Source organism: Quercus lobata, chromosome 6, assembly GCF_001633185.2.
Source record: "Quercus lobata isolate SW786 chromosome 6, ValleyOak3.0 Primary Assembly, whole genome shotgun sequence".
Classification (NCBI taxonomy): Eukaryota; Viridiplantae; Streptophyta; class Magnoliopsida; order Fagales; family Fagaceae; genus Quercus; species Quercus lobata.
Genome location: NC_044909.1, coordinates 21,963,122 through 21,989,725, shown reverse-complemented (window position 1 = coordinate 21,989,725; position 26,604 = coordinate 21,963,122). Strand labels below are relative to the sequence as shown.

The window sequence follows — 26,604 nt, the reverse complement described above, 5'->3', positions numbered from 1 at the left end:
TTTCTTGGGAACCTTACAAAGAAGAACCCAACGCGGATTATACTCGTATGCAAGACAGTTTCTCAGATGGAAAATACCTGAGACAGTCCCCACCCATGTTGGATGGGTAGAACTTTAAGTAGAAAAAACTTGCACTAACTCAAAGACAAACCAAATAAGCAGAGAGTCCTCTTCAGCTCAACAGCATATTTACGCACAGACTAATGCTCACGTTATCTCCAAGCAAAATACAACAACCTATTCTAATTAAGTTAAGAATTCCATTTGTGTTTTATTTTATAAAAAACATGTTAAATTAAATAAAAGATATTGAGAGAGAAAGTAAAAGCAGGAGACCTGTTTGGATAGAGGGGGAGTAGAGTAGAGTTGGCGCTAATTTCCAGTCAACTCTACTCTACTCCCCCGCAATCCAAATACATCCACAACAGGGCTACATCTTTCACTCCTTTAAATTAATAATAAATTATAATGGAATCCACATTTATATATAATGGGGTTTTGACTTGCATATTGATTTCTTCATTCTTCAATCACACAAGTTATCTAGCAATCATATTCCCTTCAATTTTCTAAGCAACCAAACAGAGGAAATTTTCTCTGGAATTTACAGAAACCCTATAAAAAAAAAAAAAAAAAAGTACAACTATAACAAGACACCACCAAAACATAAAAATCACCACAATTCAAGAACATGGCAAAAATATTTAAAGATTCAACAAGGTCGAAACTAGATATCTACAGATATTCATATATTGAATTAAAGCGGCAGACACATAGTTTCATCACAGAGAAATAAAAAGATTTTAAAACAAAGCCTAGAAAAGAAGAAACATTCATAAATCATGATGATAAAGATGAAGATGAAGATGAAGACGAAGAGGGGTTCAATTGATGTCAGAGTCATCGAAGTCGTCTTCGAATGCGTTGTAGAAATCGGCATCGGCGAGCTTGCTGTCCATGGAGATGACGCCCTCACCGAAGATCTCGAGTGGATCAACGTCGTCCACGTCCATGGCCATAGTCGAAGGCTGGTCGTCCATGTCCGCGAAGAAGTCCATCGGCATTGCTCTCATCTCCTTCTAGGGCTTTGCTAATTCGGTTTTCTGATAAAATATCTCTCGCTTCTGTAGGTTCTAGAGGAATTATTGCAAAGCTTTATATAATGAGGGTGAGTTCACTCAAATTTCTTTTTCTTTTTCTTTTTTTTAAAAGGCGTATTGTTTGACGGCGTGTCGTTTTATTTAAAAGTTTAGTACACCAGTCTCACTCAAAAAAAAAATTCCATACGTTCTTACAAGGTTACAATCCTACCCAAGTGACCCAACCTTTATCACAAAAAGTTTCGTACTCCACCTTCTATTTAAAAAAAAAAAAAAAAAAATGCCACACGTTAAAAAATAATAATAAAACTCACGTAGAAATCAATTTCAACTTCTTAAAAAAAAAAAATTTTTTTAAATGGTAAATTACAACTTACTCATTTATGGTTTGGCCAAAATTTAAATTATCTATCTGTAGTTTGAAATTTGATACTTTAGCCCCTTGAGGCTAACTTAATTAGAATTCTGTAATCCACATCTGTTAAAAAATTGCTAAATATGTAATTTTGCTCTACTTTTATGTCTCTATTCTCCAAAAACATAAAAATACAAGATCAAATAAGATAAAAAAGAATCCAGCAGAATACTTGTATCGTGAGATTTCAAACCATAGGTAGGCAACTTGAATTTTGGTCAAATTTCAGATGTGTAAAGTGTCAAATTTCAAACCATAAATAGGTAGCTTAAATTTTGGCCAAACTATAGGTAGATAAGTTGTAATTTGTGTTGTGAATAATACACAAAATAATAAAGGAAGAATAAGGATAACACAAAAGACAAACAGAAATAGATAACTTGGAGGCACAAAATTGTTATCTTTAGACAATATTTGCCCCCACACTCTTGTTACTAAATGATTATCGCAAATTTATCCTCATGATACAACCAAGTTGTTGGGTTCTACAGATAGCAATTCTGGAAAATAACCACAAGATTTCTTGTGTTTTTCTCTAACTTACTATTTTGTGGAGTCAGTTGTTTTTCAAGTGAACATAAATCTCTATTTATACCCATAGGGTTATATTTCATCAAAAGGCACGTATGGAGAGTCAAAATGTTTCATAAAACCATTCACAAAGCTTGATACCTCTTCAAACATTCAGAACAGTTACAAGAAAATTCTATAGAAAATTTAGTTTTATAAGTTTCGATCGGTCGAGAGTTCCTTTCGTTCGATTGAATGCTCTTTTCAATCAATCAAATAGTGATCAAATCATCCAAAGACTCCAAGATTATTTTCTTACTATTTCAATCGATCGAGCCAAAGCTTCAACTGGTTGAAAATACTAAATTTTAAATTTTCACTTAGAAAATTCCAAAACTTGAATTTTTACTTTATGAAACAATACTCTCTAAACTTGAACATCGTTATTACAACCTATCCATATATATACCTATATATACAACAATTTGCCCCAAAGAAAACTTCCATTTTCATTTCTTCCTCTCTTTCCCTTCTCAACATTGTGGAATGCGTAAGGAAAAATTCTAATAACATCCCTCAAACTGCAAACTTACAATATTCTTTCAGTTCTTCCGCACTCTCTGTATCATATATTGAATTTTTTTTCAATGGTCAAGCATTTTCTGTAAAATTTGGTAAGCTTTTGAACAAAATTATATACTACTTTCTCAATTGAATTATCTTGTGTATTGTACCTTTTCAACTACGCATGAATTATATGAAATGTGTTATAGAAAATTTGATTATGAATAAAAAATTATGACTCTAAAGAGTCTAAACAAAAAAAAAAAAAAAGTCTCATCGCACGCACAAAGCGAGTGTGATGAGGCTAGTAATTAATAGTTTTTTTTTTTTTTACTGTACTTTTTTTTAAATGTTATTTTCAACTCAAAAACTTATTTTGATGAACCTTAAAGTAATTGGTTTTAGTCCATAAATAATTTAAAGTGATCAATTTTAGTTCTAATGAAATAATGACATATCATTATTTCATTGGAAATAAAATTTTGTTGTGTAGTGTCATCCAATTTTGTAATGAAAACTGTAATGTAGCTAAGGTTGACATTCCACCGAGAAAAGGAAAACAAGAACACATCAAAAGCACCAATAATATGTAGAAAAATATGATTGAAACCTAGGAAAATAAAGTTTGGTAAATTCAATAATTAAACACCAATATTGTTAAGCATCCACTACCAATCCAATTTAGTACACAATTGAGAAAGTAAACACATAAACTAGAATTGGAAGATTTAGAAATGAGCTTTATTAATAAAACTCTCTTTGGTTGATTATATTCATCAATTGTTCCAACAATTTAGTCTAGAAAATAATAACTTTTCTAGAAAAACTCAAGAACATCACATACCCTAGAGGCAATACTATGGCTAAAGTAATATCTAACAAAATTACCACATTTTACTAGAGAGATTATTAAATCATATTCTAACAATAAGAAGATTCAAGAATATACTTATGAATTAATTAGAAATTAAATACCAATCTAGCAAAACAATTATGAAAAAGAGAACAATTTATTACAATTATCAAAACGTGAAAAACATGCTTGGATTGAATAGTGGACAACTCACAACATTGGAGATTCACCCCTAACCCTAGCTTAGGTTCTTAAACTTTAATAGAGAATAAAAAAATCTCACAACTTGATGAAAAATAAGGTTTTCCAGCAGCCCAAAAATGTGGCTTCCCTTGTATCACTTTAATATTTATAATATTCAAAACCCTAAAATACATGCTTCCCAAAAAGGAAAATATAAAATGTCAATTCCTGTTTTTCAACAGCAAGTCAACTTCCAGGTCAGTCTTGGCCTTGAATACGGCAGATTCTAAAGTTTTGGTAAACTAAAAAGTTTTAGATCTTTAAGTCCAATTTTCGTGGCCACAAGAATCAAGTCAATCAGATATCAGAGTAAAAAGATATGGCCAAAATACCAAAATTGGTATGAATATTTCCATGCCAGGATTTTTTCCATCTGTGGCTCAAAACAAATTTCTCTCTTTTCTTTTATGTTTCCACACATCTTTTACTCATTAAATTCTTTAAAAGCCACTTCTCAATTGATCTTCACCCTTGGATTCTCTTGGCTTCATGTCTGCATACTTAGCTCATTGGTTTTAATCTCCTACAAAAGAAAAATACACATAAGGAGTATATTTTAGAGAAACTTGCAAACTCTCATATTTACGTGTAAGTATGGAAATAAACACAAAATAGATGTTATAATGCCTTTCAAAACTAAGATAATATTGTACATTTAAGCTATTATCAGTATGCAAGGACGGAGCTATGCTTGGACCTATGAGAAAAAGCAAAACATAATATGTATAAAGCTTGGTTTTGAATTTGGGTCCTAAAAAATTTAAACTTGGGCCCCAAATAACTAACTTAAAACCAAAAAATAGCTCAAATAACAACACAAAATCACACTATTGCTCAGGTGGTAACAACAACAACAAAATATAGAGACCAATACGATGATTGAGGAAATTACAAATATAAATCCTCCTGGTATGTACTATTACAATGTATTTGATCTCCCTTTCTCATCTTTTTTTTAGCAAATTTGGGATTTTGAAGATTCTATCACACACACACACACACACATCATTTTTTTTTTTCCCAATACTTCCATACTTTCACAAAAAGTACACTTTTCTTATTCAAATTTTCATTAAAGTTTGATTCTTTTTACAAGTTTTTGTCTGGGTTCTAAATGATTTATGAAATTTATCTCAAAGCATTAGCATAGGATAATTGCAGCTTAAGGGTCTGTTTGGGATCTACTTATTTTGCTGAAATTGAAAATTTTTTAATGAAAGTACTGTAGATAAAGGTAAAAGTTAGCTGAAATAATATAATGGAACCAATGAATAGTATCAAAAAGTACAGTGGGACCCATGAATGGTAAAATAAGTTGGCAAAAATAATCTTTACCAAACGGATTTTTGCAAATTTGGGATTTTGAAGATTCTATCACACACACACATACATCCATTTTTTCTTCAATACTTCCATGCTTTCGCAAAAAGTACACTTTCTTTATTCAAATCATCAATATATATAAAAGCAGAGACCTCTTGCGGGGGAGCATGAGGTTCTGCCACATGTGGCACTCTGATTTTGCATTTGGCCTAATCATTAACTTTCTTCCTACTCTTCCTACTATACTTCAAAGCATAGTGTTCGTTTGGATAGCACTTAAAAGTGCTGCATCTGCATTTTTTCTCTCTTTTTTTTTTTTTTTCCTTTTCAGCCGCAACTGTTGACCCGGTCTTCTATGAATCGTGTACTTGTGCACTGTTCACGGGTCCCACAAACTCCACTTTTTATCAACTTTTTCATTAAAAATAGGTCTCACAACACTATTCACACATTTAAAAATTATTTTGCTACAGTGTTTTCAGTTTTCAGTTTTAGTAAAATAAATTTTATCCAAACAGACCCATAGGCTGGCGTTTTAAACTTCATTAAAGGCAAGAAGCTTAAGATGACAAATTAGAGCAAATTACAAGCCCAAGTGTAACTCTATTGATTGTCCCCACGTTTAGATGATGGTAATTGATTGTTCCCACGTTTAGCTCATTTCAAAACTAAGATTTATAATCTCAATGTATTGATTGGCTAAGTCAATCAATTCTGAAGATTAAAAGATATCAACGTTTTTAGTCTTTTAGACTTCAGTATTGGACTCTTCCACTACTAATTTATTTATTTTTTCTGAAATCAAAGAGTTTCTCCCATTGTATCATGTTATAAAAACTTGTTATAGTCCTATAGCTCACTGGACAAAGAAAAGTGAACCGGTGTATTTTTTTTTTTAAGAATAACCCAAATGCCATTATATTTATATACCTCTGATTTTATTCTCTCACTTTGCCTTTGCTTCTTCCATCGATACCAATCTGCTTTGAAGCTTACATCTTCCTCTGATAGCTGTGTATCAGATTCAAACTTCATTCCTTCTTTGCTAAACTCAAGGTATTTTTTGCCTTCTATTTTCCTCACTCCATTTTATTATTTAAATAGTTATGTTGTCTACTTGAATATCAAATGGGTATTTGCACGCAAACTGTTTGTTAAAATGCCTAAGTGTTTTGCTCTTTTTTTTTTCTTCTTTTTTTAGAATTTGATTTTGATAACATTCCTCCTATTTCATTTGGCCAGCCCCTAATAGAAATGAATAATAGGATGAAATTACCCTTTAACTTTTGTGATTTTACTTTACTGATATATAAATCTCCACATGGAACAAAGTCTCACTGAGGAAGAAGCTAAGTTGGTTCTAAGTAGTAATGGAAGCCATGAAAGTAGAATGCATGGATTTTTTTAAAGCTCTTTGATTTTTTTTTTTTTTTTTTTTTTTTTTTGTCGATGTTATGGACTTAATGTCGAAATTATTTTGTATAGGTACTATTGTTTTAGTTGAGGGCACAATTTGATGTGTTTTGATGTTTGTGTTTGCTGTTCAGGGTTTTTTTTCAAAATAACACTGATTTTCAAACAATTTCGTTAGTTAACACGTTTTCAAAACTATATAGGAAACTAACATCTCTAGTGTAACAAACTCAATTTTGGAATGCTAAAATCGAGTCCACCAGACTCGTTTTCTGGCAAATTGAAATCGAGCCTTACATACTCGATTTTTGTACTCACAACAAAAACAAAAACAACGAAGAGAAAAACCAAAAAATCTTCTTCTCAAACAATCAAACACAACAACCCATTTCCAAAACTCTTCTTCTCCAACAATCAAACACAACAACCAAAGAAAAACAACGAAATCAACAAACCCAAGACCTACCTAAGGTTTTGCTTAGATCAGATCGGACAGGTTTTGCTGGAGTTGCTGGGATCGGATCGAAACTATGAGGACACCAAAGCTCACCTAGGTTTTGCTCGGATTGGATCAGACCTAGGTTTTGCTGGAGTTGAGTTTTGCCCGAGTTTGTTGAAGGTAAGAATTCCTTTGAAATTTCAACGAAATCGAATCCAATAAGATCGAGTTCTATGTTGAAATCGAGTTCATTGTACTCGATTTAGACACCGAAATCGAGTTTATTGCACTCAAGATGTTAGTTTCCTAAATTGTTTTGAAAACATGCAAACTAACAAAATTGTTTGAAAATCAGTGTTATTTTGAAAAAAAAAAAAATCTTGTTGTTCACTAGTAGAGGGATATTGCTCCATTGGATGTGAATAGTGATGTTGGGGTCTCAGACAAAGATTGTGAGGTACATGACTTTGATATCAAGGTTTTTGATTTTTATGTATCACTAACCAGGCTGACTGCATTGTTTGGCCAAGATGCAGGGACGGAGTTCATTCAGTAAAATCCAGATATCAATTACTTTATGAGCTGGACACTCAGAACAGAGCATTAGGGTCGGATATGACAAGCAAGAGAGTTTTTTGGAGGCGCCTTTGGAAGATGAAGGTACCGAATAAGATTAAAATTTTTCTATGGCGTGCGTGCTCCAAAGCTTTGCCCACAAGATGCAATTTACTTCGGAGGAAAGTGCTGGAAGATCCGACATGCCCACACTGTGGTACTGAAAATGAAAATACGTTGCACGCGTTATGGGAGTGCACTCAGCTACGCATGGTATGGGAAAAGGTTTTTGGATGGATTTTAAAAGACCACCCAAGTATATCGCAGGTCACAGACCTGGTGGCTCTAGTTGGCAAGCATGCAAATCAATTGGTGTTGTTTGCTACAATAGCTTGGTTCATTTGGGGCCGAAGGAACAAGGTGAGGTGTAATGAACCAAGTATACCACTGGGTAAATTTCTGGAGAGTGCCGCTTCACTGCTGAGGGATTTTCAATGCCATTCCCGATCTGGTATGAAGGCGTCGATGTAGCGAAGCATCAAATGGAAACCACCAGAAGGAGCGGTAGTGAAGGCAAATTTTGACGATGCTTTGTTTGTTGAATCAGACCAAGCAGGAATAGGGGTGGTTGTCCGAAATAATAGGGGGCAGCTCATGGTGGCTTTAGCAAAAAATATACCCAAACCAACATCCTCAAAGATATTGGAAGTTCTGGCAGCACGCAGAGCAATTCAGTTCGTGCTTGAGCTGGGGTTTGCGCATTCCATTTTTGAAGGAGACGCAGAAACGGTTGTTAAAGCACTTGCTGATGGAAATTGCTCAATCCCTAGTATCAGTCACATTGTAAAAAACATTGAGTCTATTAGTGGTTTGTTACGAACCAAATCCTTCTCTCATGTTAGGAGGCAAGGAAACACCGTGGTCCATGCCTTAGCGCAGAGAGCGAGGCTTTCTTTTCCTGTTTTAATTTGGATGGAGGATGTTCCACCAAATATTTATCGTTTTGTATCTACTGATTTTCCTATATCTTAATAAAATGTTAACGAGTTTGGATTCTCAAAAAAAAAAAAAGTTTCTGATTTCCTTTTATATCAAGTTGTGATAGTTAGTTTCTTTGAAAGCACACAACGTTAGTTTTGTTTGTAGAAAAAATTTAAGCAAGAGGAGTGCCATATGCAATTAGTATTTTCCTAAGTCAAACAAAAAAAATTTCTATTTTGTTTAGTGACATTTAGTGCTGCCCCCATTTTAACTAAAAGTGAGTTGTTACTTCCTTTTTTTGTTTTATTGAAGTTATTTGTAATTTGTGGAGCTAAAGATATATGTTACGTTACAAATGCCGCCTAAACCCAATTTTTTTGCAATGGTTGATGGTGCCCCTATTTAACTTCAAGTGAGTTTTGTTTTATTGAAGTCATCTACAATTTGTGGAGTCGTGGATAAATGTTATGTTAAATGAAAAATTCTATTGATGCAACATGAAACTAATTAGCAAATGTCATTGGTATAATTCTAATTGAAATTTTAACAGCAATTATTTTTTTAGTAGATAAAAATATGTTCATGTTATTACTTTAACATATGTTCCATATTCTACATAACATTCTTATATAATAGCTTATAACATTATCCGCGCATCGCACGGGCCCTCCACTAGTTTTCATTAAAGTTTGATTCTTTTTGTTGGTTTCTGTCTGGGTTCTAAATGATTTATGAAATTTATCTCAAAACATTAGCATAGGATAATTACAGTTTATTTTACTATTTAGCTTATTTTTGCCAACTTATTTTACTATTCAGATTATTTTTGCCAACTTATTTTACTATTCAACTTATTTTTGTTACTATTCATGAGTCCCACTAAACTTTTTAGTACTATTCATGGGTCTCACTATACTATTTCAACTAACTTTTATATTTATCTATAGTATTTTCAGCAAAAAGTTTTCAATGTCAGCAAAATAAGCAGATCTCAAACGGACCCTAAGTGTTTAATGAAATTTCTCATAGAAGCTTGGGATAAAAAATTTAAAAAATAAAATAAAAAACGTACATGGATATGAGTGTATCTTGCCTCTTCTCACTCAAAATCTTAGCTCTACCCTTAGCATCCCAACCTTTCACTATAGTACCATTCCATCCTCCAAGTTTGTGACATGTCATTTTTTTTTTAATTTGTACTTTTTTTTAAGTGACAAGTTCAAAAAAAAGTTTTGTTTGTATTTTGGCCACATCATCTACAAATAAAAATAAAAAAAGAAAAAGTTAACAGATGGCATAAATGTATAGTTTATGAAATATTTTTAGAAACTTTTTATGGGAAAAAAAAATAAAAAGATAAACAACTAAATTTTTTTATAACTTTTTATATTTCTCGTTAAAATAGTATTAAAACTTCCTTAAAATAGTATATTAATAAATGTCCTAAAAAGTATTATTTAGCCAGACTTTTAAAATAGAATTCATTAATTTAAGAGAAATACTATATCCACAATACTTTTAAAACAAATCCAATGTAATGTGTTGTTACTTATTGTTGCTTTTGATAGACAAAAAAGTAATTTTAGTAATGAATTCAAATTAAAAATAAAAACAACCTAATAACTAAAATTTATTGTGAAAATATTATGGAAATGTTTTGAAAATAACATTTATCTAAATATTCATATTATTTATTTCCGGAAACCCAAACTCTTTGATACGAACTCCAAAACCTCCAAAGATGATGGAAATCAAAGTTGAATGGAGGAGAAGGAAGTAAGACGTGGCGAAATGGAGACCAAACTCCTCATCCTCACACAGCCACCCTGCTTCATCTCTACTCCTCATCGTCATCGACAACCTCATCCACCCAAATCCTCTTTTCCTCATCACCTTTCCTCTCCTTTTCGCCGCTCCTGCACCTCTGTCTACTACCGTCGCTGGGACTCCAACGTCGAAACTCAAGTTGAAGAAGAAGAGGATGAAGATGAAGACGAAGGCTCTGAATTTGGCTTCGGAGGTAGGTGGAATAAGAAGAAGAAGAAGAAAAGGCGTTGGTGGTCTGATGACTCTTCTTACTCACCGGAGACGGAGGAAGGTCCTGGTGGAATATTCGAGGAAGTCATTGATAGTTTCTGGATTTTTAAGGTATATTCAATTCAACCCATTTTTTATTGTTACTTCTTACACTAGCTTGAGGAGATGGGCTTCTTTGGATTTTGATATTTGAGCAAAATTAAGCTTTACCTTCTCTAGCTGATTTTGTTGTCTTAAAAAAAATGAGTGGGTCGATTTTTGTTTGTTATTTACTTTTCTATAATTTTGGTAGATGGCTTTGGATTCATTATGTATTGATTCTCTATATGCATTAATATTGAATACCTCTTTGAGTTGCAAAACATGTAAGTCTAGTAAGTCTTTTAAGGGAAGAACGTTGGGACAATGATTAAGAACATTCTGGGACAAACTTTGGGTTACTGAAATGAGCTAAAAATTTTTAAAATGACTATGCTTGTTATGTATGTCTGTTTATGGCCATATATTTGATCACTGCAATTATTGTTGAGGGCACTAGCAATGCAAGGCAATAATGAGTCCCCCCTTATTTGAAATGATGTTCTAACTTTTTTGCCCAATTTCTCGAACTTCTCGTTTTTAATTTATATTATTTATGCAAGTTATTCTCCTCGAGGGAATTATGTGATATCATTGCTTTTCGGTATAGAAGCATTTTGATATAATGAACTCTCTAACAAAGATTTATGATGAAACACTTCATTTACATAATTTTTAGTCCCAGGTCAGATATGCACCCTGCAATAATCTTTTCTAAGAAATGAATTTTTCACTCGAACAAAATCTGTGTTGGTTCATTCATAATTCAGGATTGACTTTGTCTAAGGTCTAAAACATTTCAATATGTTTGCTTTTTGGTCAGTGCAGGTGTTTACATCCTATGGCTGGGCACTTCCAGCAATTATTGCATCCTGGCTGCTAGCTACAGGCCCAAAAGCTTTTCTTATGGCATTGGCACTCCCCCTTGGACAGTCAGCTCTTTCTTTCGCATTTGATAAGTTGTGGGGAAAGACACAAAGCAAGACAAAACGCAGGTCCAGGATGAGGAGGAAACCAGCTGCCAGCACTGCAAGTAGTGTTGAAATGGGGGCAGAAGAACAAGGTGAAAGCCAGGAAACCAGAAAGGGAAAGGTGGGATACCAATCGTGGATAGTTGGCAATGATGGGTCAGCTTCTAATGGTGGTGGAGATGCACCAAAGTTCGGTGGTTGGGATGATCTAGATAGATCTCGATCTGCATGGAGAGCATCTCGAAAAACTGGTGGGTCACGAAAGACACCGACAGATAACGGAAAGTTGAGCCGCAAGGTTAGAAAAAGTGACACACCTCTGCTCTTGAGATTGTTGATTGCTGTTTTCCCATTTTTGGGTTCTTGGACCAAGATATTATACTGATGACCACCAAGCAAGCTCGAATTTAGAGCATGAATTTGATTGGTTTTGCCTGCAAGGACTGAGACTGAATCACTGTATTTAAGGGGCAATGGGTTCTTATTCTTACTTGATCATCTTTCCTTCAAGTTGAATCAGTTAAGCCAAATTGGAGGGGGGAAAAAAATCATGGGAGCAATCTGCGTATATAAACATCCTAGTGATGGTTATTTGATGACATGCTCGGGTCAATTCCTTTGTTCCTCAGAATACATGGTGCAGAACACAAAGAAAAGGCGATATTGATCAAGGTTTTTCATATATTGCTATAGAACCGATATATTTATCCTACTCCGAAGACCTTTTTGTCTTTTTTTCCCCCTTGGCAGCATGACTTATACTTTTTGTGGCATTTTTTGAATTTAATTTATAATCTTATCTTTCGAATATGGAAGTAAGATTGAGAGATAAGTGGAAAAGGCCCTCCAAAACCCATCCAGACTAACCCTGTCCAATCGAATTTCAACTAAAAAAAAGGCTGGTTCTGCTGAGTTCATCCAGTTTGAAAATTCTCCTGCATACGTGATTGGAAATTTCCTATAACAAAGATTCCATTTACTATGAATCAACAATGCCTCCCTGTTGGAACTCATTTCTTTTAGGGAAGGTACTCTTAAACAGGACAAATGGACAATGTATGCACCATTATCAATTGCTTGATGCATTCTCGAGGCCACTGGGAAATTGTCATTTACGCTGCCCTTGGACTGCACTTTGCCATGGCGAGAAAATTTCTCCATGACAAGGGGTTTCATTTTTTTTGGTCCCTCTGACTATCATGAATCAAATATTGCCTTAAAAAAATTAAAATAAATAAATAAATAAAATAAACAACTCTTTACAGCTTAATCAGGCTGTTGTTGCTGTGCTAAATTTACACTTGATAATTGAATGAAGTTCCTAAATAATTCTAAAACTACATTTCATAAAGAATTCTGCAGTTCTCTTAAAAGCATTGCTAACACCACAATAGTCTGTCATCTTGCAAATAGCTGGACTCTATTCATATAGCAAGTAGATGCAGGGTCCTGGAGGCAGCTACAAAAACCCTCCTCATCCTTGGGAAATGTTGTGGGTAGAGGATGGTCAGGAATTACACCAACCTGTTTCGGGAGTCAAGGTGAAGGAAGTAGGATTAGGAACAATAGATGTGTGAGAGAGAGAGAGAATCACTAACTGACCTTATCAATATCTGTGTGAGCAGGTGTCTCATATCGAGCAACTGTAACAGCCAAGCCAGAGCCATCCGATAGCTCAAAAACTGACTGAATCTTGCTGCAATTGGGATGGGTAGCTCATGTCAGGAATAAATGATTTAATGATTGTGCTTTAAGTAAAAGTCATTACCCTTTCCCATATGTGGGTTCTCCAAACAGCACAGCACGTTTATTGTCTTTCAAGGCACCAGCTAAAATTTCACTTGCACTAGCAGTTCCTTTGTTAACCTAATGGAAATTCAGTAAAGGATATTGTCATCAATTTTTCACCATAAGAACAATTATGATCTTAGAAGATAAAGTTCCACCACCACACATGCATATGATAACAATGGAAAAATGGAAATTAGGACCAGAAAAAATCCTATAATTTGATTAAACAAACATGGAAATATAGAGGAAGTTTTGTAGTTACTTTGGATAGCAACTGTCAGAAAGGTTCCATCTTTATAAGACAATATATTAGAAATTAGAAATAGCAAGAAAGAAAAGAAACAAGAACAATTAGTTCAAGACTAAACATTGAGAGAGAAGATACTGAGAATGAACAACCTAAATACACAATTGTCAGCATAATGATTCTGTAATTCCATAAATCTATAGCGCAGACATTTGCAAATATGTCTCTCAAATATTACGGATGATCATGACAAAGTTGTATTATAGAATATACAAAAGTATACCAGCACAGCAAGGGGTTCTGAAGCAGCTATTGCATTGCTCCCATCTGTGTCATAGATATCTCGAACACCACGACCATCACAAATATACACAATGATACCTTTGTCCAACCTGAATGGAAGTAGACAAATGAGAACTTGTGCTGCATACATTGGATCACATAAAATGAAATACCAGCTTAGTTTATTAAAGACTACGAACAAGATAGCAACAGGTGCTCCTAAAGATATAATTGCAGTACAGTAATGCCCCAATGTGTGAACTTTAAAGAAAAATAATCACTTCCCAAATCTTTTAAACAAGTAAAGCATACCACTAATTAGTAACTAGAAAGGTATCTAGTAGACTCAAGGAGAAAAAGAATTAATTATGAAAAAAGAAGTATTTAACCAAGTAAAAATATAAAATTGCATCATAAAAATCATGGAAATTTTACCTGTTGGATGATTTTACACAAGCCAGGGCAGCAGAAAGTGCACGAAACATCCAATTTGTTTGGGCACATACATTACAACTCAAATGTTTCAAATCAATACATGCGTGTTTGTCTAAATGAGAAACGCATGCAATTATCAGGAAGCACTAGTTAATGGTGGAGCCAAACTTTTCATCATTCTTTTCCTCCATCAGCAAAATAATACCAATTGACCGGTATAAGGGCACCAGAATAGGCAAACTGAATGCATGCAATATAAATGTAAATTGTTTACCATTGTAGCTTACCAAATCTTCGCAATCTCAATTCCTTCTGGGAAAAGACCACCACTGCACCAAATTTAAGCTTTAAGAAAGCCTTTCAAAGGGCGAAGTAAAGAATGGAGTGAATTGAAAGATAATCACCTATTATCTCGAAGGTCCAACACAAAGGCATTAACACTGTTACTCCTTAATGTATCAATTGCTTCCTTGACAGCACCTAGAAGGGATAAAAGCTTTCAAGATAAATTGCAGAAATTTATATTTGAAATATAAAATGAATACAAGTATCAAATAAGGTAATGAAGAATAACTATAAGGAATTTTGACCATTTCAGTTACGCTTAACTACATAAGATAAAAATATTACTGTCTCATTTGCCTTACCTATCAAAAAATAAATGTCTTATTCTTAACAAATATACAAGACAAAGGTTGACCGTTTCAGTACAACACAAGAAATTAAGAAACTAAGCTCTTATGCATGAATATAAATAAAAAAAAATATATATATATATATATATATGAGAGCATGAAGATATACTTGTTCCAACTTATCAGATTAAAATCTGATTGGAGAGGAAATTTGGATAACAAGTAGTTCTACTTACCAGATGCATTTTGGTTGAACGAAGTTAATTTGATATAACCAATCCTACGGGAACCCCTCCCTGAACCAGGCACTTGGCATAGTCGTGACTTAACTGGATTTAGTGAAACTTTCTCTCGCCTGGAAGGCAGTAGTTGGTGAATTAATAAATTTTTAAGTAAAATAAAAAATGCACAAAGAAAAGTGTTGATTTTTTTCCAGCTCAAATGAGAACTAAGCTCACCACCACAGCTGTAGCTCAGGCAGCCAAGGGTTGGGGAGGTTTTTGTCAAACCTTTGTAATTTAATAATGATACAAATATTCATATCAAAGTGACTAAGCTTAATGCAATAAAGCATAAATATACTTGCTCAAAACTATCCTGGGATATCCAAAGTTAATTTCCCATCATTTTTTTATTTTTTGGTAATTACACAAGAATTCGGTGGGTCTTGAATCCTCCAGGCCTCCACCTTCCTCTTACAAGGAGAGGAGGTGTCATTTGAACCACAGCTCATTGGCAATTTCACTGCTAGCAAAATTGGAATAAAGTTTCCCTCAGTCATTTTTAAATTCATGCACTCTGGGGAGAGAGAAAGAGAGAGAGAGAGAGCTCACATCAAAGCTACATGCTTTATTTCGGGTCCACTACGAATGGTCAATTCCACTGAACTTCCTTCAGGTCCCCTGCAATTTAATTAAAAAGTTTAAGCAAACTAGAGAAGAAATGAAAGGGTGAAAACCAGGCTGAAAATAAAAATGTGCTGCTAAAAGATTTCTATTAAATCAGATGTAAAGTATAATCATCATGAAACTGTTCACTTAAAACAAGCTCAGGTCAGTTGCCAGATCAATAATCACTTAGTTGTGAAGTGGCTACATCATACACTTACACATGGTAGCTGTCCTCTAGCCTTGGGCTTTTCGCTTGTGTGTAGTGAGAATCATTCCATTTTGGAATTGATTATATGGTTATATTATCAAACCTAGGCTAAGGTACAAGTGATAGCCCAATGGTAATGACATCCTTTGTGGTGTCCAATGTTTGTGATTCGAACCCCACTTCCACCCTCCCCCACTATTTACCTATCCAAAAAAAAACCTAGGCTCTAAGATCTGATCCAACAGGTGTTACCATTAACACTCAGAATATCCTTCTATGTTTTAGCTGTCCCAATTTTATAGTAGCATAACCTTTAATAATACACTTCCCTTTTCTTTTACCACTTCTAAATGAGTAAAAAAACCCATACTAAATATCCTCAGAATATCCTTCTCTACAGTTGCTCCCTTTTTCCAAATCTCCAATGCCATTTCCCTGAGAGGGCTCAATTAAAGGTGCTTCATATTCAGATACCTAACATGCCCTCTTTCTCCAAAGAGTACGTTATACCTCAATTGACTAAATGAAACTTAGTTGAATCACTCATTCCTCCCCTCAAAAAAGTCTCTTTGGAGATTTTCCAACCTATTGGAGATATGAATGGGCATTGTAAACAAAGAAGTAGAGGAGGGAGCGAAGATAATATACTCTTAATTAGAGTTATTCTTCCTCCCTTGAATAAGTACAACTTTTTTCATCCCACAAGCCTTCTCTCTGCCTTTTCAATCATCGTATTCTAAACATTCCGAGCCTTAGAGGAAGAGCCTAGTGTAAGTCCCATGTAATTCATAGGCAATGAACCCAACTAACAACCCAAATTGATGTAAGATTCAAAACCCAGTTTCTCCACTTTCAAAATACAACCCAGGATCAACTCGTCTCAATTTTCTTGAGCTGCCAAAAAACTTGTTATAATGCCATTGATTATAATGAAAAATGAACAGTTAATATATAGAATTAGATCCAGTTCTTCACTTATCTCCAAACCCAAACCTTAAAAATGGGAAAGTAAACACTCCCAATTCACATGGTCATACGACTTTTCAATATCTAACTTGCAAATAATTCCATGTACACCACTCCATATACGGCTATCCAACCGTTCATTAGCCATAAGCACATAATCAAAAATTTGCCTACCTCCAACATAGGCATTTTGGGAGGATGATACAAGGTCTCCAACCACTTTCTTTAAATGGTTAGCAAGTACCTCCACAAGTGATTTATACACACTCCCAACCAAACTAATAGGACGAAAATCCCTTATATTCCATGGTCTTCTTAGGAATCAAATATGTGTGTATATATATATAATTGGAATTAAAGCAATAAATGAGACTTTTAATGACTTCTTAATTTTGCAGTAGTTATAGAACTTCTCAAATGCTTGTAAAATATACCCCTCTATAGTGTCTCAACAATGTTTGAAAAACATCAATGTAAATCCATCCAGCCAACTTCTCCCCATCCATATCATGACTTCTTAAATTTGCAGTAGTTGTAGAACTCCTCAAATTCGTGTAAAATATTCCCCTCTACAGTGTCCCAACAACATTTGGAAAACACCATTGTGAATCTGTCCAGCCCTAGTGCCTAATCACCATCCATACCATGTAAAGGCCCAAAATTTCTTCTTTTTCAAATGGCCTCTCCAACCATCTGCTAATATTCTCATCAATAGTGAACATCAATAATCTTTCCACACGGGGTCTCCAGAATTCTGGCTCAAAATTTAGGTCTTTATAGAAATGTACAGCTGCATCCTTCACTTCTCTCTCTTCTAAGTGTAGCACACCATCCACACACACATCATCCACTTCAAGCTTACTAATAAAATTTACTCTTCTATGAGAGTTCCTCAAGATGCGTTAGTATGCTTAACACGGAGCTAAACTCTGACCACCCCGGTCTTGCCTTCTGGTATGCAAATTACCAGGAATCGTCTCAAAAGGAAAGCATACTTCAAAATCAAGAAAAGGTTAATGATTCAAATTCATTACAAACTGAAGGAACTTAATTCTTTACAGATTCAATAAAGGCTACAATACATGCATTATTTTCTATGCAAAAAGTGGGAATTGGATAATCTGTTCTGTAATTATAGGCTTATTATGATATGAGATGTGGCATAAACTCGACAATGTTAAGAGGGATTCATATCATTTGGAAAATACTCCTAGTGCTAAAACTCAGGCACCTTATGGACATTTATCAATATCGCCATCAAAGACACCATGGCATAAAGTTGGGCTACTTTGAATTGCTTCCTGGTACATTCAATTTGCAAACTACATCAAGGAGAACTAACTAAACAGTAAAGCACGCGCACACGCACACACACACACACACAAAAAAAAAGCCCATCCAAGATTCTGCATATTCTTTTCTCTTTTTGTGCATGTAAGTGTGTGATAACCGAAGAATGGGACTTCAGCAATAAGTTACAATGCAACAACATTATTGCATTTACTATATCAGAAAAATAGCAGATATTTGACAGGTTAAGAGGTTGGCAATGTAAGAAACTCACTGCAACCGCTCTGCTGCGTCATATATGCCCATCATTTCTGTACTTGTATCATCAATTGCCAGAATAACATCACCAGACAAAATTCCAGCCCTGTTTGCAGGACCTCCTGGAGCAGCTGAAATAACAACAAGTCCTGCAGGTGATCCATCAAATTGTGTGGGATAGCCAATTGACAGGCCTACACCTGTAAGAGCACCTTGAGTCCCAGACTGCCTTCAAAGAATATATTAACAGATTTTAGGGATAATTTTTATATGCATCTAAAACCCACTTAAGTAGACAGTATCGAAATTTTGTATAGCATAGCTAGTAATTTAAGGCACAAAATATATAAAATACAGAAATGAAAAAAAAAAGTATTATAAATTTGGCATAAAACACATAAATAAAGAGGACATAAACAGAAAAGACAAAACGAACACGTACATATGTTAGATTACTTCTTTCACTATATTCCAATTTAGTAACATACTTGTGTAGTTATGTTATCTTAGTATAATTTCATCAGATATTGTCAGAACTAACTAATTGAGGATATTAATTAAAAAATAATTTAATCCATTAAGTATACATTTCTTCAATATATAGGAGTTTCTGTTTGCAAGCCAAAGATGCAGTATACCAAGATGGCATGAATCATACGCGCAAACTCTTGAACTTTTCAGGCTCTAGAAACCGAGTAAAAGGATCATCCAATGTGGCAAGCATCTTCCTTATTGCCGTATCTGAATGCAAATACACCACTAGGATTTAGCAAGGAAGTACATAGGGAAGAAAGAAGTACTAATTTTAACTAATAAGTAATTGCAATGAAATGATAGAACAGGTTTAAAGTTACTCGTATTGAATTACAAAAAATCAAATGCAGCATATCACAAAACCATCTATGTATCGAAACAAGGTAAATTCCCAATCATATTTCTTCTAGAAAATTCATTCTCTCTCCAACACATTTAACACAATCACATACTGCAACAAGTAGAATTAGCAATGGAATTTGAATTCACATTGCCCTAAAGTTGAGGTAGAAGAAACAATAGCCTATTCAAAGACATGGTGGGATCTCCAGAAAACAGTCTATTCAATCAATCTTTAAAATTCCTAAATGAAGAGTTTCTGCAGCTAAGCTTTCCAAGAAATTAACTGTCCTAACATTTTTAGAAATCAAAGGAGGCATGACATGCAGAAGTTTATTGTACACGTTCAGCACATTGATTTATCGTAATCTGAAAAACCATTAAAGAGGTGGTAAATCAATGGCATCTAGGCATATCACATATTCAACCTCCATAACAAAGAGATGGTGAGTGAATCATTGGTTCAAATCCAAACAAGATGCTCATTATGTTTAATCATAAAAGTACATCAGGCAAATGGGCATAAGACTATGCAATAAAAATATGATTTATCCCATCTGGAACCACTGCTGAATCCTTTCCACACATTCAGTATATAACTCCAGGTTACCACATAAATACTAGACTATTATTTGGGCATATTAACCCTTTCTCACTGGTAACACAGAAAACCACCATAATTAAATTATTACAAATAATGCAAGCCATACATGTCTGTTCTCGTGTGTTCATTGGTTCATTGCGCAGTGCATTTTCTCTGTACCGAAACCAACTCTGTCCATTAAAAGTTTTGTCAACATATGCACGATCAATTGTTCTCCATGCCTCTAAGAAGAGGAGATTCTCTTCGGTGAGGGCCCCTGAACAATGACTATAAGTATTACAATGAAAAATAAAGTAAAAAATATCTAATTCTTCAATATTTGGAATTTCCCAGAAAATTATTATAAGAGATTAAACTTACAGGATGGACTCTTACTAACAGAAACAGAAAGTGACATGACCAGCATCACTCCAACGAGTAAATGGACAGAAAGAACAGAGACTTGCCACCTAATTTTTTCATAACAGTCTATCACTTTTTGAAGAGTGCCCGAGTATCTCCTCAATTTGAAGCGTCCATAACTTATTGAAAAAAAGCCACACTTTGAAGATAAATTCATATGAAGCCTTGATATGGATTGAAGCAAGAAATAATGTTTAGAAGTTCCATCAGTATTACTACAATTCCTTGGCTTGTTTCTGGCATTTGTCCTTTTACACAGTAAGCGACTCCTTAATTGAGCTTCTACAATCCTAATGGGGTAAGGTTTCCATGGCAGCACCTGGAAAGAGTCCAACTGAAATTGTAAAATAGCCCCTTGACTACAATTCAAAATGCTCACATGCAGACATTCATACAGCACTATTTTTCAGGATACACTGAATTTCCGAGACCTTTCACCAAAGTACAGTATAAGGAAATTGGAAGTTGAGACTGCCAGAATGGATTTATTTAATAGGAACAAAAAGCATACAGTGCCATACATTAAAATTGTAGTAATGATCCAGTTACAAGTAATCTTTCTTGCAACATGGCTCACCGTGAGTACAAAATTGAAGTTGTAAACCGGGTCTAGTAATAAGGCCAAAATTTTTGTTTCATACGCCACACCCAACCCCCCCCCCCCCAAAAAAAAAAAAAAAAACCAGTTAAGCTTATGCGTACAAGTCCTCATTTTCTTCAAAATCCACATATTAAGAAGGAAACAGTTTCAATTAAAAGCAGTAAGCTCAAGATAACATAAAAGAAATCCAAGAAGCCAGACTCCCCACCAAGCAAATCCGCGGAATTTATTCTTTTGTTGATAATTCATTAGTTACAACAACAGGGGTGGGGGGATTTGAGCAATTGTGAGAGCAGGATATGCCACAGACCTACAAGGCCCTTGGCCAAATCTGCTGAATTGGAATCAGATTACATTGCATTCACCACATTTCTCCGCAACCAATTCAAAAATATAAAGATAAAAAAACTTTATCAGGTTGTTGATTCATTCAAGCTTTTAAGTCTCATAGGTTCATTCCAAAACCAAGCTTAAATTAATCAAATTGGACGAAATCCAAGCAAGCAGCAAACAACTTCATCTAAGCCAAGCTTGAAATTCGCATAACTAAGCCAACAAACAAAACCCAATCACGTCATTTTTTTTCCAACATTAACTCCACAAAAGCCACAGCAACAAAATAAAACATAAGAAATCAGTAAAACCATATTTCATTTTCTTAGAAACAAAAGGAAAGGCAATACTATGAAATTGGATTTGATTGAAATGAGTACCTGTGGAGTGGCTGCCTTGGCGGTGAAGTTAGGGTTCTTGTAGGTATAAGAGATAGCGAAATGAGGAGATAACAAAGTAGTAGAAGAGCTTGCGAGAACCTCCATCCACAGCCACTGGCCTCGGAGAGCAGAGAAGAGCAGAGCTCTTTGGGTTCTCCCTTATCGTTGGCGTTTTGGACTTTGGACTTTGGACACCCAAACTGGGCCAGAGTCCAAGCCCTTAATTTCATATATCTGTTCTGTATTGCTGTTGATTAAATGAAACTTTGGGCCTTTAAGCATCCCTTTTCCCAGTTCCCAAACTTCCAATCAATCGCTATTTGATTCATTTATGATTTTCTACTAAACCAAAACTTCATTTTGAATTACCAAGACGCAAGACTCTTATAACTCAATTAGAAGTTTTTATATTTTCAATAAAGACGTCCATAGTTCAAACCTCTCTACCCTACTGTAATTACAAATTATAACTTTTACCAAAAAAAAAAAAAAAGTATTTTGAATTAATTTAACTCATGGTGTCTAGGTGCCATTCAATGCACTTAGGATTGTTAAAAAGACTCGGCAAGCCCAAACCACCTGTCATAGTCAAAGGATAATGACAGTTTCAATCGTGCTATCAATCGAGCATCGGGTTTGGTTTTTGGAAGAAGATAAAATAGATGATTAATCGGGTGTCAAGCAGAAGAAAATTTTACCAATCAAACTCAACCCTATTGACTAATAAGTACACATGACTTTTACACACCATTATACCCCCCAATTCTTTGAAATCTAAAATCCTAATCTCATTTCTTAAGCTTCTTGCTCGATTTTCGATTCTCTCACTCAATCAATCACTATCATCCATATCCCTTAACGCCATTCTAATGCCTCCTCAACACCACCGTTTAGTATTGCTCTCTCTCTCTCTCTCTCTCTCATTGTAAATATTGCACTTTGCATCTTGAGAAAATTCAATTTTCAACACAAGCAACTAAAAGGAAAAAAAAAAATGTTCATTTCGCATAATACAAAAACTCCAACTTTGATCTTGAGTAGAAATTTAAATTATAATTGGTCATCATTGAAACTGTCAGACCGTGTGCCTTATCAATCCATCCAACGACCAATTGGTAAAGGATGAAGGGGCACAAATCTTTTATAGCATTCGATCGCAGGCCAAACCCATTGGTATTGGAGCGAATTATGAAATCCCTCACAGAAACCAATGGAAAAATACTTGTTTTCCAAAATAAAAAATAAATGTTCAAAAGCTCAACTTATAATTGATAAATTTCGGTTCTAAATTGAATTGGAATGACTTGGGTTAATCCTTCCTAGTTTGATTGGTCCTAAATGTGCTATTAAAAGCCAATCTAGTACTATGGTTTTAGTGATTTGAATCCTTTTTGCTCCACTTGGTATAACAATTGAATTTATATATATATTCAAGAAAAGACAATTTTATGGATAATTTAAATGACTTTAATTTCATTTAGGATCAATCACATCATATTTAGAGTCTAATCAGCTAAGGGAAACAAGATTTGAATTATCCTTCAAAAAATATAAAAGGGTATATGTTATATGTAGGGTCACGATTCGTGGCGGACCGTAACAGTGTCGGGTTCGCACGTAAAACGGCCCTAACAATATCATTTGTAGAGCGTGGGTTTGAAAGGCTAGGCCTTGATCGATAGGCGATGGGTTTTTCATGGCGTTCATACAAGGTTAAACGATCGTCACCCCTAGAGTACTTCTCCTGGAGGTGGGCTGGGAGGCTCTCGTTTTTGGCCATTTTTTCCCAGCCCCTTCCCAAAGTTACTTAGTTTTCCTTTTATACTCACCTATGTTCATTATCCTTCATCCACGTGTAGGGTCAATCTTTACATGGCTGATACTTATCCCATCAGTCCATCCCCCAAAGTCGTTGGGGGTGGTTGTAAGAGCCAAAGAATGCGGCCCTGTCGGGTTCAGAACATTAAATGACAATAACAGCAGCTTTTCCTGGATATTTTAGATCTTTCTTCCATGCTCCAGTCCTATACCGTTTTTACCCTTCCCTTTGGGGGTACTGTGGGTCTGCCGAGGACTGAACTACCCTCGGCGGTACCCAAAGGCTATTTCGTTGAACTTGGGCCATAACCCTCCTCGGCTTGGGCCTTTGGACTCTCCCGGGGTAGATGGACCTGGCCCATAAATCATTTGCGCCCCACATTATATATAAGAAATTATAGAATAGGGTGTTGTTTGGCACTCTGTATACCGAACTAGGACATAGCATGCCGATTGGCACTTTGTCTCCTTATTAACCACAATTATGATTTTTTTAATTATTTCCTCTCCCAGTTAAACTATAAATAATTATTTTAATATCTTATGAACTTATTTACAAATTTAAATAATTAAAGCTTAGAGATATATATATATATATATATAAGTTTATTTTATACACACACATATACCCAAACTGAGCCACATATTTACAAGTTTTTTTCGCAAACACATTATTATGTTTAAACTTACTCGTTTAAAAGTCATACCTAAACTTGGGTTTAAACTTAGATTGTTTGCTAAATAAATGATTATGATCATGATTTTTTATTCATAAACAACTTGATTTAGCCCTTTTAATAGTTGAGCCTAAACATAATCTTGAACTTGACATATTTGTTAAATAAATGAACATACAAACCTCCTTTCAATTCAAACTTGAATGGTTCATAAATACCTCAATTAATTTAGAGTCGTATGGAAAATGGACATTAAATAATTCTATTCCAAATATTTAGATTAGATCTGTAAATGTACTCAAATTATAATAGGTGTCCTAGATCATTGGATAATAAAACATTGTGGTCCTACTATAATAATCACTTTTCTATGCTTTTATTAGACAAGTGGAGTGTCACTCACTTTTCTTAATCCCACAAAAGCAAAAGGGTATTTTAGAAAAATTAATGCAACCTTAACAAATAAAAAGGTACACTAATGTCTATTATCAAATTCCAAATATAAATATTTTATGCTAAAAAAAATTCATATTAATGGATACTTTTAAGGCATTTGTTACTTAACATTTTTAGAAAAGTTTTAGGTTATGTTTGGATTCGGCTAAAAAAGCCAGCGCGTCTGCGTTTGACGTTTTTCTTTTGTTTTTTTCTTTTTTTTGGGCACGCGTTTAGGAGACAAATTCACTGTGGCGGCTACTGTTCAGTGCATGAACAGTAGCCATAATATTTGACTTTTCAACCCTTTTTAGCACATTAGTGGGTCCATGCACCCACAAATCTCATTGTTTACGGTACTATTCACACATTTAAAAATTATTTTACTACATTATTTTTCAATTTTAAATTATATTTAAACGGACCCTTAATACCACTTTCATAGAAAATATAAAAATTTGTTAAATAAGTTAATTACTATTTTTCAAAAATATCCATTAAACTAATACCCTAAAGTGTCCGTTAACTTAAAAAAAAATAAAATAAAAAAAAAATAAAATAAAAAAAAAGAGAGAATTTTTTTCCCTCAATAAATGATGAGATTTGTAAGGTGGGCAACCGTACAGATCATAAAGCAACTTTTGATTTTAGACTTGCGACAGTCTTTGGCTGAAGTCAACAAAGCCGCCTTTAAAGTCATCTTTTTAAATGATATTGATGCTTACCAAAATCTTCCAAGCATTGCTTTTACCATAGAGGTTAGTCTTTTACGTTTGAATACTTTGATTGACCATTCTTCATTCAACAACCAACATGGGTCCTTTTTCTTTATGTGAAATGTAATTTCGTTTTCTTGTAATGTGGATGCAAATTTCTCGGTTTCAGTCTTGGTCTATCACTACTTTTTTTTCGTCGATGTTTCTCTCTTTTTTATTAATTTATGATGGGCTTAAATGTAGGACATTGTTGTTTTTGGGTCACGGAGTTACAGAAATAAGCGGCAGTACACGTTGCTTAATGCTTATTACACACAAACATTTTTTTTTTTTTTTTTTGGCACTAAAATCGTGAATTCATAAACGGTGTAAAATAAACATCACTCATTCTTTTATTCGAAGGTCAATGTCAATAGTGGAATCAAGTGTATTGATCCTCTTTTCTCAAAAAAAAAAAAAAGTGTATTGATCCTCCCTACTATTCGATACTCCATATTACCAATAAAAGTAGCCCAAATATCATGTTTTACTTCTCCTTTTTTTTTTTTTTTTTTTCCTTTTTTCTTCTAAAGACTAAAGGTAGTGGAAGGAGGAAAATCATTTTGTACTTCTGAAATATCATAAATGCGTACTTTCTCCTCTCACATAAATAGTAAATCTCACTAATTAAATTTATGGTGGAACTCACCATTCATGTGAGAGGGGATATTACGCATTTATAGTACTCCGGAAGTATCTAATAATCTATTCCAAATGCATGTTAAGTAGATGACCAACAAGTTTTACTAAAAATGAGCAAGTTGACCATATGCAATTAATTATTCGGCAAAGAAAAGAAAAACAAAGACGTCAATATTACAATGAACTTGCATCAGCATATTCATTTTTCTGAATAGATAATTAATTGCAACAAATTAATCTCAAGTCTCTTTTCTCATCATTATTAATGTTAATGTGTATTAGGGTATGTGGGTTTTAAGCCCACCTTGTTTACTTGTATATCACACTTACTTGTATTGCACACTCTGTCTCCTATATAAAAGGCACTCATGTATATTTTATTACTTGAGAAATATAATACACTTATTCAGTATTTCTAACATGGTATCAGAGCCACTGCTCTGACTTTTTCTTAGCAGTCTTGTCTTTATTGGTGTTACTCCATTCTCAACATCACTTTCGCCATCACAGCAACCGTCGCAGCCTTGAACCTCCAACATCTTTCAACCGTCGTCCTTGGGTTTCGAACCTACAGCTGCCACAGTTGAGGAGTTTCACATC

The 26,604-nt window shown here is 34.3% G+C and overlaps 3 protein-coding genes across 3 annotated transcripts; 1 reads left to right on the top strand and 2 right to left on the bottom strand.

Moving 5' to 3' along the window:
- Nucleotides 1-667: 667 nt before the first annotated feature.
- Nucleotides 668-1,155, bottom strand: LOC115995353 (small acidic protein 1). Its single transcript, XM_031119877.1, has one exon. The coding sequence runs from the start codon at nucleotides 1,071-1,073 to the stop codon at nucleotides 885-887; it is 189 nt and encodes a 62-aa protein (XP_030975737.1). The 5' UTR covers nucleotides 1,074-1,155; the 3' UTR covers nucleotides 668-884.
- Nucleotides 1,156-10,098: 8,943 nt separating this feature from the next.
- LOC115994197 lies at nucleotides 10,099-12,379 on the top strand. Its single transcript, XM_031118251.1, has 2 exons — nucleotides 10,099-10,544; nucleotides 11,340-12,379. The coding sequence occupies exons 1-2, from the start codon at nucleotides 10,158-10,160 to the stop codon at nucleotides 11,865-11,867; spliced, it is 915 nt and encodes a 304-aa protein (XP_030974111.1). The 5' UTR covers nucleotides 10,099-10,157; the 3' UTR covers nucleotides 11,868-12,379.
- A 314-nt stretch (nucleotides 12,380-12,693) lies between these two features.
- LOC115994196 (carboxyl-terminal-processing peptidase 2, chloroplastic) lies at nucleotides 12,694-21,886 on the bottom strand. The gene is made up of 13 exons (XM_031118250.1): nucleotides 21,678-21,886; nucleotides 20,322-20,682; nucleotides 20,068-20,217; nucleotides 19,143-19,225; nucleotides 18,501-18,709; nucleotides 15,706-15,774; nucleotides 15,109-15,227; nucleotides 14,642-14,717; nucleotides 14,525-14,566; nucleotides 13,804-13,912; nucleotides 13,251-13,348; nucleotides 13,085-13,178; nucleotides 12,694-13,006 (listed from the first exon to the last, which is right to left on the bottom strand). Exons 1-13 carry the CDS (start codon nucleotides 21,780-21,782, stop codon nucleotides 12,881-12,883), a joined length of 1,641 nt encoding a protein of 546 aa, XP_030974110.1. The 5' UTR covers nucleotides 21,783-21,886; the 3' UTR covers nucleotides 12,694-12,880.
- Nucleotides 21,887-26,604: the final 4,718 nt, after the last annotated feature.

Excerpts from the sequence above, each read along its gene's own strand:
- LOC115994196 (XM_031118250.1), bottom strand. The coding sequence starts at position 21,782 with ATGGAGGTTCTCGCAAGCTCTTCTACTACTTTGTTATCTCCTCATTTC. Across the intron at positions 14,567-14,641 it reads TTGGACCTTCGAGATAATAG|TGGTGGTCTTTTCCCAGAAG; the intron begins GTGATTATCTTT and ends AATTTGGTGCAG. Across the intron at positions 13,007-13,084 it reads CTCACACAGATATTGATAAG|GTTGGTGTAATTCCTGACCA; the intron begins GTCAGTTAGTGA and ends CTCCCGAAACAG.
- LOC115994197 (XM_031118251.1), top strand. The coding sequence starts at position 10,158 with ATGGAGGAGAAGGAAGTAAGACGTGGCGAAATGGAGACCAAACTCCTC. Across the intron at positions 10,545-11,339 it reads ATAGTTTCTGGATTTTTAAG|GTGTTTACATCCTATGGCTG; the intron begins GTATATTCAATT and ends TGGTCAGTGCAG.
- LOC115995353 (XM_031119877.1), bottom strand. The coding sequence starts at position 1,073 with ATGAGAGCAATGCCGATGGACTTCTTCGCGGACATGGACGACCAGCCT.